Source organism: Sinocyclocheilus anshuiensis, unplaced genomic scaffold (assembly GCF_001515605.1).
Source record: "Sinocyclocheilus anshuiensis isolate Anshui unplaced genomic scaffold, SAMN03320099.WGS_v1.1 scaffold466, whole genome shotgun sequence".
Taxonomy (NCBI): Eukaryota; Metazoa; Chordata; class Actinopteri; order Cypriniformes; family Cyprinidae; genus Sinocyclocheilus; species Sinocyclocheilus anshuiensis.
In genome coordinates, this window is record NW_015544159.1 from 1,916,163 (window position 1) to 1,930,795 (window position 14,633).

General features: G+C 35.7%; 2 protein-coding genes across 5 annotated transcripts in view; one reads left to right on the forward strand and one right to left on the reverse strand.

Moving 5' to 3' along the window:
• Positions 1-2,058, reverse strand: part of LOC107695558 (NHP2-like protein 1) — a 6,484-nt gene extending 4,426 nt beyond the window's left edge. The window contains exons 1-2 of the mRNA XM_016495542.1: positions 1,844-2,058; positions 1,455-1,575 (exon numbers count right to left, since the gene is read on the reverse strand). Coding sequence (XP_016351028.1) covers positions 1,455-1,575; positions 1,844-1,846 — 124 coding nt within the window. The 5' untranslated portion in view covers positions 1,847-2,058. The remainder of the gene's footprint in view (positions 1-1,454; positions 1,576-1,843) is intronic.
• LOC107695555 (cytochrome b-c1 complex subunit 2, mitochondrial-like) overlaps positions 1,644-14,633 on the forward strand; it is a 17,480-nt gene continuing 4,490 nt past the window's right edge. Inside the window, exons 1-12 of one of the 4 annotated variants that reach the window (XM_016495539.1) lie at positions 1,644-1,673; positions 5,898-5,999; positions 8,034-8,183; positions 8,274-8,338; positions 8,624-8,680; positions 8,762-8,886; positions 11,312-11,409; positions 11,980-12,037; positions 12,133-12,228; positions 12,927-13,126; positions 13,212-13,292; positions 13,818-13,894. In XM_016495539.1, the coding sequence (XP_016351025.1) occupies positions 1,659-1,673; positions 5,898-5,999; positions 8,034-8,183; positions 8,274-8,338; positions 8,624-8,680; positions 8,762-8,886; positions 11,312-11,409; positions 11,980-12,037; positions 12,133-12,228; positions 12,927-13,126; positions 13,212-13,292; positions 13,818-13,894 (1,124 nt within the window). In that variant the 5' untranslated portion in view covers positions 1,644-1,658. Of the gene's footprint in view, positions 1,674-4,436; positions 4,554-5,776; positions 5,864-5,897; positions 6,000-8,033; positions 8,184-8,273; positions 8,339-8,623; positions 8,681-8,761; positions 8,887-11,311; positions 11,410-11,979; positions 12,038-12,132; positions 12,229-12,926; positions 13,127-13,211; positions 13,293-13,817; positions 13,895-14,633 lie in introns of those variants that run through there. The other 3 variants (XM_016495540.1, XM_016495537.1, XM_016495538.1) reach the window with 3 other exon arrangements.

The window sequence follows — 14,633 nt, forward strand, 5'->3', positions numbered from 1 at the left end:
GTCCTCTTTTGGAAGACCAAACAAAGTAGTTTCGCTTTCACAACGAAACACACAGCGACTCCACAACATGGCAGCGGCGGCAACAGCGAGAATCAAAGTTACGCCTTCTTTCTTTGCGTGAACATTTGGGCAGCGTTATGCAAATCTTCCCACATCGTGGGGGCGTGTTAGAATGAGCCGTTTCAGGTAGGCGTGGCTGACTCTTAACTTTTATAAAGAATATCTCTTTGGATTTGAGACTTTAGTCTTTGCAACTTTACAGATCTTCTTTATGCACCAAGAGCTTGTAACACTCCAAAGAGAAAGGAAAAATTGAAATCGCATCATATGACCCCTTTAAAGGGGTAATATACTGCTGGGTGTTTAATAAAAGTTGCCTGTCTATGCAGTAGAAATGCTATTTTTTATCAGTGCTACATGACTAGAGAAAAGACATGACTAAACTTAAACACCCACAATGCACCTGACATAAAGGCAGAAGTTGTGTAGTTAAAAAAAAAAAAAAAAAAGCCCTGGATCTGTCAAAAGTCTACCGAATGTTTTACGTCATCCGGTGGACTTTTGCTGACAAAAAAATTAGGATATCTTGGTGCAGGTAACATGGAAAAATACACAATGTTAATTTACTTATACTGTCGACTAGGGGTGTGCGATATATATCGTCTGCGATAATATCGTAATAGTTGTTTTAACGATGTGCGATTTGACATTATCGAGTATTTTGCAAAAAAACATTCAAAACATCCCTACAGAGCGCACGCATACATTACGTGAAGTCTAGACTAGTGCGTGTGCGCATTTAGTGTGTTTTCTTTCACTGCATGACTTATTATTCTAATTCCCTGATTAAATGTAAGAATTTGACTCAAAAGATAATGGACACTTCTAGAAAAAATGGCTTTATAAAGGTAAAAATGCCCATAAAATGTAAAAATCGGTTTAAACTTATTGGAAAATATTAATTTCTATCAGTATGAACTGACCACCACACAGAATATGAAGAATATTAAAAACATTATGAGTCAGCTGTCTTCGGCAGTCCTTAAGGTACCAGCACAATAACACACTCAGCAAAATATCGTCTAATTATCTTCATCGATAAAATCCCAGAAAATAGAGATATTATTTTTTGTCAATATCGCACACCCCTACGGTCGATGCTGTAACAATGCAAAGCTGGTTGAAAATCAGCAAACTTACCATTTAAGATGCTCAGAAAATGTTATAAAATAAAATACTATGAACAAATATATACAACTAAAAACAGAATAAATGATAATCAACCCATCAAAAAAAAAAAACCTTTTACATCAACAATTGTGCACTTCCACTTGATGAGCCTAGTTGGGCACAAATTACACACTTAGGTTATTAAGCAGAAGCGTGATTACTTGGATTTTTACAAGTTTAAGTAATGGACCTGTGATACCCGCATTGTTAACGGAGGTATTTACCTTCATTTGCCCCCTTTCTCAACTGTTTGTAGTTGGACGCCTGCTGCACCAGGTCCAGAATGGTTTTGGAGAGCGTGGCGTCTGCCAGAGGATAGGCTTTCGGATTCACTTCAGCTTCAGTCTGTGTTAAGATGACAAACAGAGCAAAGCGTTATCAGCACTCAACTCCAGAGAGTTAACCAAACGACACTGATTATCTGCGTGATGTCTGATAACACGGTATTCTGATCTACAACTCAAATGCTTTTAAACACATCAAAAACATATCCAAATAAGGTTCAATGTATAAACACTTTTATAATTTCGGCAGGCAAAATTCAAATAGCTACACGCTGAATGTCGTGAAGCAACAGCCTAAACTAGTAAAGAACCCCACACGTGATACTCACCATTGTGTTTGATGCGTTTTAATCAGTGACTAACGTAACTTATAAACACACAGGTCCTCTCGGCAAGAGCTTCACGGAGGACAGTACTATTTAACTAAACAGAAACACGTCTAGAGTTTAGCAAATAAACAAAAGAAATAATGACCAGCGAAGCTCTAGGATCTTCAGCACTCCGGCGACTCACAACACGTGTTTGTGATCGGCACACTGCGCATGCTCTCATTTAACCCACTTCCGGCAGTCTTTTTTTTTTTTTAATCTTTATTAAACATAATTACATTTGATCTTAAAGACGTTCCTTATATAATGTTAAATAGTATGAAGAATATTTAAAAAATGTATAGAATAAACTACTCCCCCATCTCGAATTCAGCACTGGTTTCGAAAAAAACCCCGATGTTTCGTTGCAAGATAGTTGATCTCGTGAACCCATGAACTGTAATGGTTTCAACTGATCTCGAGTCAGTTATAACGTAGATTAATATTTAAGTAACTTTAATAAACATGATATAATGAAAAGTGAGATCTAGAGTTAAGATCCTATAAAGAACCAATACTGTCTAAACATAAAACAAGCTGCAAATAATAAAATAACAAAAATGAAACTGATACTTCATATCAAATGGTAAGGGTTTATAGACAGTGTATGGAGGACGAAACCTGCAAAAACAATAAATAAATACACAAATAAATAAATAAATAAATGTGTGCATAAATACACGTATTCTTGTTTAAATACATAAATAAATAATTATACATGTGATGAAAGTAGGCAAATAAATAAAATAAATTGGTGGGCAAATGGAAAATGTTTAAGGAAATGCTAAACTCATCCTACATATTTTCCTTTGATCACTCATTTATTTCTGAATGTAGTTCCACATTTATTTTTCCTCTGCGCAACATGCTAATGAGAGGGTGTCAATTATGCAAGAGTAGGCGGATCGTGTGTGACGCGCTTGAGCGTTTGCCTGCGCATGCGTATTAACTTCATCAGTCAAGGTGACTGATTATTATCTTACACTTTTTCATAGGGTTAGTTTTGTAGTTATAATCATGAGAGAGCTAAATCATAAAAGATTTTAAGTGGCCAATGTAAAATATTAATGCTTACATAGCTCTTAATTGCAATACTGAACCGTTATTTGCTTAATAAACATACTTTTGTCGCCTGTATTTTCTGTTCTGATAACTAATGGGAAAAAAACGGTCTGTTCCTCGATTAAACCACTTCATACCAGTCATCTCACGATGACCATGGGATACTGATATTACAGTTGTCTATAGCTGGAGACTCAATCGGGTTACAAAAAATGACGTCAGGAAACGACACTGGCCATTTCTTTGGGTCGTTTGTAAAGTCACAGATACTGTACGGACAATACAGCTCAGTTTTTTATGTATCTTGCTCTGTTAAACGGAAAAAGTGACTTTACGTAGGCCATACTGAATTTACACCATGCATCTCCTGTCAGCGGGAAAGCCGCGCCCCCAGCTATGACATGACCCCGACCAAGTCCATGGTTGACACCCTCTCATTAGCATGTTGGGCAGAGGAAAAATAAATGTGGAACTACATTCAGAAATAAATGAGCGATCAAAGGAAAATAAATAGGATGTTTAGCATTTCCTTAAACATTTAACTTAAAACTTAATTTATTTAATTTATTTGCCTACTTTAATCACGTTTAATTCTTTCTATATGTATTTAAACAAGAATTTGTGTATTTATACAGACATTTATTTATTTATTTGCATATTTATTTATTTATTTGTGTATTTATTGTTTTGCAGGTTTCGTCCTCCATAGGTTTGGTCCTCCATATGCTACGTGTACTGCGTTAGGCTAACCGAGACTTGTCATTTGCACTTATATATTGTTGCTCTTTTGTTAGTTTTGACTGCTTTTATTGTCCTCATTTGTAAGTCGCTTTGGATAAAAGCGTCTGCTAAATTACTAAATAATAAATAATAATAACTTATTACATTTTGAATAGGGTAACTTGTAATCTGTAACTTACATTTCCAAAGTGACACTTACATTTAATTAGATTACACTTTCGTAAAAACATTCGTAAAAGGCATATTTATGCACTTGTGTTCACGCGACAGTAGTGTAAATTAAACGTAAAACATTGTTTCAATCATTTTAAAGTCCGCGTGAACCGGAAGTTGCTGCCGACTTTATTTCAGTGTAGTGACGTATTTCCAGCTGAAACGGAATATTGAATAGAGGGCATGGTTTTATTTTTGCGCTCCTCCTCTCTGTCTCTCACTCATAGCAACCTAACGGTTGGAGGGGTGTGTTTAGAAGGATATTCTGCCCTAGCCGTCATCAGAAAAGGAATGCCATTCCAGAGCGGAAGTAAATGTTCAGATTTTGATGACAGATTATGAAGACAAAGAATTTTTTCAGCGGATTAACTTGCACGGATTAATTGTTCACATCATTACTAGCAATGTGCGCTAGTAAAGTAAATAAAGTCAATTTTGATTTCATGCGGACTTTAATGTGGCACTGGCATGTAACGCTGCGCGAGCTCCGAGCCGCCATGCGGCAGTGCGCACTTGCGCTTTAATTCCGTTTCGACCTAGAGAAGCAGAGCGCGAAGGATTCTGGGTAGGACATCCTTAGGTCAGCCATATTGCGTTGGTCTGTGTGAAGGAGAGAGAGAAGATGAGGGGGATCCGGGGAATAAACCAGTTATCGGTGAGAAGTTGATTAACGGGGTTAAAGATGATTAGTCGAGGTTGTGCCGCGTGGTTTTGTGTTGTTTTGTGCGGGTTCTCAAGATCGCACAGACGCTGGCCGTGTTCTCAGACAACCAAGCTAGATAAGAGAGAAAGTTGACAGTTCAGCTCTGTGTATGTCATCTCATCTCATTACCTTCGTAGTTTAATCCATGTTTTAAATGCAGAGGTTTTCAATCTGCAGCCCCCATCCTAAAGGGATCTATATAGTTTCATGTATAAAGGCTGTGAAATATTACTGGCCATAAATATGTCCAAATATTATTTGAGGAGGACAGAATGAGAAGCACCATAAATGCAATATGGGATCGAGAGAAATGTTTACTGAATATTATATTACTGAATATTTATCCTTATTGACATGCAGTGCATTAGACTTGTTGCACATTTTGGTCTTACAGCTTTTTTGATGACCAACAACTACACTACCTGTGAGAAGTTCATACACTTGTCTGAATTTGTTTATCATGATATTAAAAACATTTAATTTAAAGGATTATGCTAAAGTGACTGAAATAGTCATTTTTTTTAGACAAATATTCAATAAAAATCCAAATTTTATGTCACACAACCACTCTCTGTACAATGTGTAGTGAAATGCTTTTTATGACTTTCCTTTCATAGAATAAAGTTAACATGGGTGTAAAAAAACATAGGAAAGAACATGGAAATAGATTTATTATTTAAAGAACTGGAAAAAATATAAATAAAGAAAAGAGCATAAACAAACAGGATATAAAAGAAAAAATTAAATAGAACATACAAATAGAAATTTGACGCAATGTAGGAAATATAAAATATATTTGCAATATAAAATCATTATTTTATTTAAAAAAAAATCAATTTTATGTTTGATTAAAACATAACCTTTGGTTTGCACTCTTGAACTGTGTCCATGTTGGAATGTCTTTGTGTTATCCATTACTTTTTTTTAGTTATTTATTAGATGAAAACATGAGTTTATACAGCTTTGAATGTTTTATTACATGTTTTTTGGTGTCATAATGGCTTCAACCTAAATGAACATGAAAAGAAGGGCCTGTAGCACTCTTATTTACTCTTGTTTGTCAAACACAGGATTACAGTTTAGTAGCTGTCCCATGCCTCGGTCTTCCTCTCTTTATTCTGCTCTTTTTGGACACACTTTTTCTTCAGAGACGTGATGTCTTTTGTGATTTTCAGAGGAGGCTTTATGCAGCCCAGGCTGCCCATAAGGTGGATGTTGCGGCAGCCGTGGAGCCAGTAAAGTTTCTGCCGCAGGAAGTGCAGGTCAGTAGATGATGATTTGTCTCTCTGTCCACAGAGACGCTTCTATGCCGCCACTCAAAGGGTCCAGCCCTTGACTGTGCCTCTGCCAGGCATCAAGGTCTCGGCAGGTGCCCCTCACATGTACCAGGATGTTCATGTACGTGTGGGTGCTGGGGAGGGTTTCTGCTCTCGTATTAGGGACTGTTCATGAATTCGAATTTCAGTTTAATTTGCCACATCCCACAGGATGGTGCATTATGTACTGCAATGACAGGAAGAGGGTTTTCATTGGTCTGATGCAGTTTTTGTGATAATGTAAATTATTGCTTTGTTTATTTTAACCAATTATGTTTATTTATAACATGATACATACAATACATATTTTCTTAACTAATTTCTTTACTTTTCTTAAAGGGGTCATATGATGTTGCTAAAAAGAACATTATTTTGTGTATTTGGTGTAATGAAATGTGTTTATGCGGTTTAAGGTTCAAAAAACACATTATTTTCCACATACTGTACATTATTGTTTCTCCTCTATGCCCCGCCTTTCTGAAACGCGTCGATTTTTACAAAGCTCATTGGTCTGAAAAGCGAGGTGTGCTCTGATTGGCCAGCTATCCAGTGCGTTGTGATTGGCCGAATACCTCAAGCATATGACGGAAATGTTATGCCCCTTAACATACTGTGATGCCTTGTCCCGGCCGGAGCGATGAGCCAAAAAAATTAAAACCCATTATAAACGAGGCATTTGTTGCATCCAGTGGGGACATAATTACGGATTATAATGACTTATACTACAATACTACAGTGCGAATAAAAGTTACGCCTTCTTTCTTTGCGTGAACATTTGGGCGGCATTATGCAAATCTTCCCACAGAGTGACGTAGATATGTGGGGGCGTGTTAGAACGAGCCGTTTTAGGTAGGCGTGGCTGATCTTAACTTTTATAAAGAATATCTCTTTGGATTAGAGACTTTAGTCTTTACAACTTTACAGATCTTCTTTATGCACCAAGAGCTTGTAACACTCCAAAGAGAAAGGAAAAATTGAAATCGCATCATATGACCCCTTAAAACAAATACAAATATGACCCCTATACAAATATATTTTACTAAACTATGTTAAATACTGTCAAGGCAGTTTTTGTTTTTGTCACGAATCACCACAAAATGTCCATGAAAACAGCACATTGTTTTCAGGTTACTTTACAAAAATAAATATTGACATCAAAATTTTTTTTTTTTTTCATGGTGAGGATGAAGTTACGTTTTTAATGAACTAATTATTAATTTAATAAATATTATAAATCATATGTGAATTAAATTTCTTTAAGCAGCATTTCAAACATTATTTGTTCATTATAAATATCTTTCTAGGAACAGCCCAACTGTTGTGTGTATTATCAAATGTTTATGGGTTTAAACCTGACTAAAATTAAATGCATTATTAAAATCAAAATTGTATTAATGCTTATTTAGGTATTTGCTTGATATTTAGACAAATTAATATTAATTGTGTGTTTATAGAGGAACTTTGAATTAAAATGCAAATATCTGCTTATACCTCAAAACATGCTGTAATACGATTACAGATTCATTAAATTCAGTGGCCTGCATTCAATGTATTAATATTACAATATTATGTGCCTATTTTACATAACTGGTTGCATTTTTATTAACTCACAAATGAAACCAAAATATAACAAACATTAAATTGACTTTTTTGATTGATTAAATTAACTTTGAAAATGGCAAATCCTGTATCCCAGTTGGTACATCCACAACAAAATGAGATATTCCAGCTGTTAAAAGAATAAATTTCTACAGAACAATAAAACAGATGATAATAAAATAAAAAAAAGGAAAATTTAAGTTAAAACTAATTAAATATTTGATGACAGCTCAGTGACAATTCAACACCTTTTTAGAATGGTCAAACAAGTCTGCTTGTATATCTTTATATATATATATATATATATATATATGTGTGTGTGTGTGTGTGTGTATACTTCAAAATTATTATTTTTTTACGCATTGCATCGATACGTTATATCATTAGTCACTTGGTCAATACATCATTTGTTACGCCCCTGCAGCTATAGCTTAACTTGAAAACAATCACATTAGTAACCAGTTGCTACAAATTGGAAGGTGGAATTACACTCTTTTTTTTTTTTTGTCTCTTCCAGGTTACAAAATTGCCTAGTGGGTTAGTGATTGCTTCCTTGGAAAACTATTCTCCTGCTTCTCGGATTGGTGTGCTCGTCAGGGCCGGAAGCCGATATGAGACGATGGACAACCTCGGTGTCACACACTTGCTCCGTCTGGCTGCCAGTCTGGTATACATCCATCATGACTCTGTGTTTGACCGCTGTATTGCTAGTGAGCAGTGACCGTTAGCATTCACTTATCTATATCGCTGATTCCAGACAACCAAGGGAGCGTCTGCCTTCAGGATCTGCCGCGGTGTTGAGGCTGTAGGCGGAAGCTTAAGGTCAGTTCATTGTTGTCAAAGAACAGCTTCTTCTAAACATCTGTTATATATAATATCTATGTGGTATGTGGCATAATACAGTGGTTCTCAACTGCTTTTTGCTTCAGGACCCAAGTTTACCTTTTGTTTTTTGTCTTTTTGCTGCTCAAAACCACAACAGATCTGTTACCCACTGTGGTTTGTAACCCACCAATTGAGAACCACTGGCATAATATATATGGTTATGCACAAATCATGTCTGTTATGTTATGTGAGTAATTGTTTATAATATATTTTTGCATGCAGTGTGTCAAGCTCCAGGGAAACCATGGCATACACCGTAGACTGCCTGAGAGATCATATGTGAGTAGAACACAATTAGTTTGTCTGTGTGATTTTTTCTTTTATTGGAAACAAATATGTTGTTGGTCTGTCTTCTCGCAGTGACACTGTTATGGAGTATCTGATCAATGTGACCACTGCACCGGAGTTTCGGCCATGGGAAGTGTCAGACCTCACTGCCAGGGTGAAACTGGATAAGGAACTTGCCAAGCAGAGTCCACAGATTGGTATGCAGTGTTTAACCCTCTGATGGTCATTTTAGACCGAAAGGTTTTGGGTTTTGAATTTGAGTTTTTAAATTGTGACATTTTTTGCCTCATCGGAATGGTACAAAACTTGACTTTTGTGTCACTTGCTGTATGAACATACAACAAATCGTGGACATGATTAGAAAAATACAAAAATGCAGAGCTATTTTTGGGTACATTTTGCAAGTCAGCCTCAATTAAATTTTTTAAAATGTCTAAATGTATATCTAAATGCAAAACCTGAAAATAATAAATATTTAAATATGAACTTAAATTATTTTATAATTTTATATAGAAATAAATGGTGCATAATTTAGAGGTGAATATTGTCTAGTAACATGAAAATCCCCTCAAAACACAAAATATTAAAAAATAAATACTGAAACAAAATATAACGCATTAATTTCTTTCAGAATACTGATGTCACACTTATTTTCTTCACAAGTGTGGACCCAGAGGGTTAATTTTGATGGAGAACTGTTTGTCAATACAGTAATTTTGTCATGGATTTACGATGGACTAAATTTGGTTAGCACTCATAATGGGCCTCTTTTATGAAACGAACGTACGTAATATAATTAAAAGATTAACAAAAGGAAAAAAAACACTGTGCAACAAGTATAGGCTACGCTCATTTTTGTCTTTATATCTTTATTTGATTTAATCCATCTGATCGCACAGGTGCCTAACGCACACACAAACAACATTAGTTCTACCGTTGCCTGACATTCAGCCATTCATCATCAAACTAAAATGCAGTCAACCAAATATAAAAGTTACACTGTTTATTTTAAAAGGTCCACTGTAAAATCAGCGTGCAGCGCCCAAACAAATATTTTCACGGATATTAGAACATGAGTGAAGTATAAAGCCATGTTTAGGCTACATAATGAATAATAGTTATGCAAACAAATGCTACAAATATGGCAAAAATGGAAACATTTGGATTCTTGTGGTATGAGACAGGCTCGTGAGCCCAATGCCGTTTCAGTTTTACTTGACATATGTATGCTGTTTTTAATGAATGTCACTATAGCCTAATTTGTTTTATTTTATAGTTTAATATATAATTTTATAACTACTTATTTTTCATTCTTGTTCTGTTCTGGATACCGTTAAATTTTAAATATTTGTTGTAGAGTGAGGGGAACTAAATAGGCTGTTTATATTTACCAGTGTTTTAATATATAAATTACATTAATTAATGTAGCCTAATTGTTTGCAATTACAAGGTTAACGGGTGTTTTTGGAGTAAGATCAATTTCTCTTTCATGAGATTACTTCCTCTTTTTGGCTAGGTTTTGCTTCTCCGTGTCATAAACTTTAGGGGCGAGGCTTTTAAACCAGGGTGTTTTTAGGGGCGTGATATTCAAATGACGATTGTTTATTTATCAACGTTCGATCATTCGTACGATGAGATTGGCGGTATACGAATGTTTCATGAATCACACGTGAACTGTCGTAAGTTGATTTGTCTAGGGCTGTCAAAATGGCTGAAAAACTAAATTCGAATTTTTTACTTAAATATGATCAATATTCGAATTATATTCGAATTTAAAAGGCATAATTTCAGTTAGGGGGAAAAAAGATTTTGGCTTCTCTCCTGAGGCCACAAGAGGGCGCATCGAGCAAAATATTATGCACGTTTCTTCAAAGCATAATAAAATAACACAACTATCTTTGAAAAAAGTGCATAATGTTTAAAATAATGTTTATAAACCTTATATAATTAATAAAGTTGCTTAAACAATTAGAAACAAAACAGCATCATGCATGTATAGTTTAATACAAAGGACCGAAAACTAATCACAAAGAGTACTTTCTTCATTTAAAAACGTGGGATGCAGTGGGATGGGGAAAACCGCCATAAAGTCTTGAGACATGTTTTTTAAAAGTTGAACTTAGATTAATTTTACATAGCTTTCTAAATTTGTGGCTCTCTTGTGCGAGACTCGAGTGCTGATAGATGTCCCTCTAGAAAATGCGATAAATATGCATTCTGTGTGAACGGCTTGGTTTCGGGCTTGACGTAAACAATATCTTCCCCGCATTGATTGTTCTCTTTTTCTGCAATATTTTGAATGAACAACGTAGCTGCACTGCATCTAGTGGCTTCAACTGGATAAGCTATGAAAAACATTACAATGCAATGACACTTACATCGTCGTCGCATTTCGTGCGCCACTGATAAGGCTGCCTGACGCACACCTAAAATTCGAATGCAACGTTTTTGCATTCGAATGTGGATTTTTATTTTAAATTCGACGAATATTCGAAATTCGATTTTTTTTTGACAGCCCTATTGTGTGCACGGATCTGTGCTCGTTTCTACGTTAGATTGATAATTGAGGCCCAATGTCTCTGCTTCTTTTTTTCATTCTTTATCTATTTGTTTGTGCCTCAGGTGTCATTGAGAATTTGCATGCTGCAGCTTATAAGAATGCCCTGTCCAAATCCTTGTACTGTCCAGACTACATGCTCGGCCAAATCACCACAGATCAGGTAAGGCAACGCTGTGAAGGGAAAACAAATGGATACGGCTCATCAATGTTTTTGTATTGTTGTAAAAACTCATTTTAATCTTTCATGTAGCATTTGGGTCTTGTCCAAATTATGCATCATTTCATATCATAGTGACAATATATATCGTGATATAGTTATTTCTGCTGGAAATTTAATGGATAAATTGCTTGGATTTTCATTTATAAATTGATATTTTAAGAAATGAAAAGGCACTTCATCTGATTTTATCCTTTTATTTCTAACTTCATGGACATAAACCAAACAAAAATGAATCATAACAAATTAATAAGTCTAATTTATGTAACACCTGGACACTCATCTTTAAGATTTCACGTTGTTGTTAAAGAGCTGTAGAATAGTAATGCACCAAGTTACTACATTGCTTGAAAACAGTAAACAACATGTAAATCACACATGTATATAACAGTCCTGCACCTGCACAAATTGATCTACCACAGCGTAAATGGTACAGCAAATAATTGTGTATTACACATTGCAAATAAAAGTTACATTTTGATGTTCTCTGTATTATTATGTCCTTTTTCACAGATGCACACCTTTGTTCAGAACAACTTCACAAGTGCAAGAATGGCCCTTGTTGGTCTTGGTATGTTGAAATTTTTGCCTTATTAAAGGCGAAGATTTAATATGGCCCAAAAAAGACTATTAAATCAGTCACTTGTACTGTATGTTATTGTGTAGGTGTGGATCATGCTGTGCTTAAGCAGGTTGGGGAGCAATTCCTGAACATCCGCAGTGGAACAGGCACTGTTGGTTCCAAAGCCGTGTACCGTGGAGGTAGAGTGCATCAATAATTATTAGTAATAGTATTAACAGTATTAAGAATACAACATACAACACAATACATTTACCTTAACATATTCAATAAAAGTCTCACTTTCAGGTCGCTACTGTCAGTAATGTAAGGAGCTTGTCTATGGCTCTATCACTGAATCTAGTGAATTGTCTCACTGCCTGCCGCCTACATAGACTGCTACCTTCTAAAGCAGTATCCAAACTAAAATAGACCTTTATAAGTGACTAATTTTAATCACGTTAAATGGGCAGCAACACCTAACAGTTACTCATAGATACATTACATTTACTCATTTGGCTGATGCTTTTATCTAAAGCAAATTTTAGCAATACATGCTTTTCCAACTGATAGACTTTTTCTTCTGGGAAGCAAACCAATAATATTGATGAATTGTCATGCACATAACAAATATATTGTATAATAAAATGCTCCTCTAGAATGAAAATATCTCTCCTGCTAATATAACTTTGTTTCATGGGGTTTGAAATTTGTCTAGGTAGGCAGCTGATTATGCTTTGGAATAAGACTTATCCATCACTAGAATTAAGAGATGCCTATATTCTACCTTATTGTCATTGGATGATTGTTGGAAATGACATGAGACAAAGATATGCAATGGATAAAGCAATAGACAAGTGCTTTTTTAGTGTCACTAAAAGTCTCTGGCTGTGTTCTCCAGGTGAGCTGAGGCATCAGTCTGGAGGAGGACTGGTTCATGCGGTCGTGGCGAGCGAAAGTGCAAGTGCAACATCAGCCGAGGCCACAGCATTCAGCATACTGCAGCATGTGCTTGGAGCAGGACCTCGAGTCAAGAGAGGCTCCAACACTACAAGCAAACTGAGTCAGGCCATCTCAAAGGTCACCGCTCAACCTTTTGATGTGAGTATCACCTTATGTGACCTTTAGCTTAAAAAAGATTTTATATGAAGGACTCTTTGTAACTGTCTGTCTTGCTTTGTTGCAGGCGTCTGCCTTCAGTGCCAACTACACTGATTCTGGTCTGTTTGGAGTTTACACCATCTGCCAGGCTAACGCTGCCAAAGATGTATGTGTGATTTTTATTACACTCTGGTGTTGACATGAATTTATTCTGTGCATGGTGCTAGCAAGGCCAAAGGCGTAGGTTTGGTTCCCAGGAAACATCTCCTATTCTCCTTTGGTCATAAATAAGTCATAATCAAAAATAAGCCATAATTAAGCAATAGTTCAGTAAACAATAAATCAATATTTATTATATTAATTGAGCACAGTAATACCATTTACTGTTTTGCTCAATCAGAAATAGTTCTAAATTAAGTAAAAACAGAATTAACTGTTGAGTGTCTGTGAGCAACACAAGAGTGGTGTTTCATTCATGAATGCATCAGTGTTTTGGAATGAATGATTCAATGACGTAATTACATGATTTCATAAAAAATGAATGTGAAACTTCAGTAAAATAGCCAGTGATTTTGATATGCTACAGCACTTTGTTGTTAAATCTAGTCCAGTAATGAATAAAACTTGTGGTGTTACCCATGAGAGTTAAAGATCAAGTATGTGTTCTTAAAGTGTTCATTTTTGTGTTCAGGTAATCAAAGCAGCAGTCGGTCAAGTGAATGACATTGCACAAGGAAACCTTGCAGCAGCTGACCTCAGCAGAGCTAAGTGAGTTCATTTGCTTGGACATTTTTTAATAAAGCAATAAGCCCCAAGAAGCCGTGGTTTACAGTGAATTTATAACAGCTAAGGGGCGTTGTTAGAAAACCCCTAAAACCCTCTTAGCTGTTATAAATTCACTGTAAACCACGGCTTCATGGGGATTATTGCTTTTATAAAACGGTTATTCCATATACGTAGTAAGGTTTCACAGAATAAAACAGAGCAAATAAAGTGTAATGATATAAATAAAAACCGTATTCTTCCACTAGGGCTGCTCGCGCGATTTTTTGCGCAGCTCATCAGTGAACAACGGCTCCCCGTATCCGTCCTAAATAATATTCGAAAATAGAATTAGTATGTCCCAAATCGTAGTATGTTTAAAAAAAGTATGCCAAAGATTCCCGGATGGTCTACTACTTCCGGTTAGAATTCGAAGTGCAGATCGATGCACACGGCTAATATTGCCCACAGCACATTGCGCGGTGGACGAGGATTCAATTAGAACTACAAACACGCATTAAAAGTGTTAAAAACTACAAACATGGTGGATATACGCGACCAACGGACAGGTAGATAAACGGATTTGAGTGATAAATAATCAATGTCTAACCTGATGAAAAAATATAAATGTAATGTTATCCACATTATATTTCATCTGCAGCAACACTGTGAACTTTTATAATGATACGTTTGGTCATTAACTTTTAAATGCATCATTATGCAAACACATGAGCAGAGTTCTCGG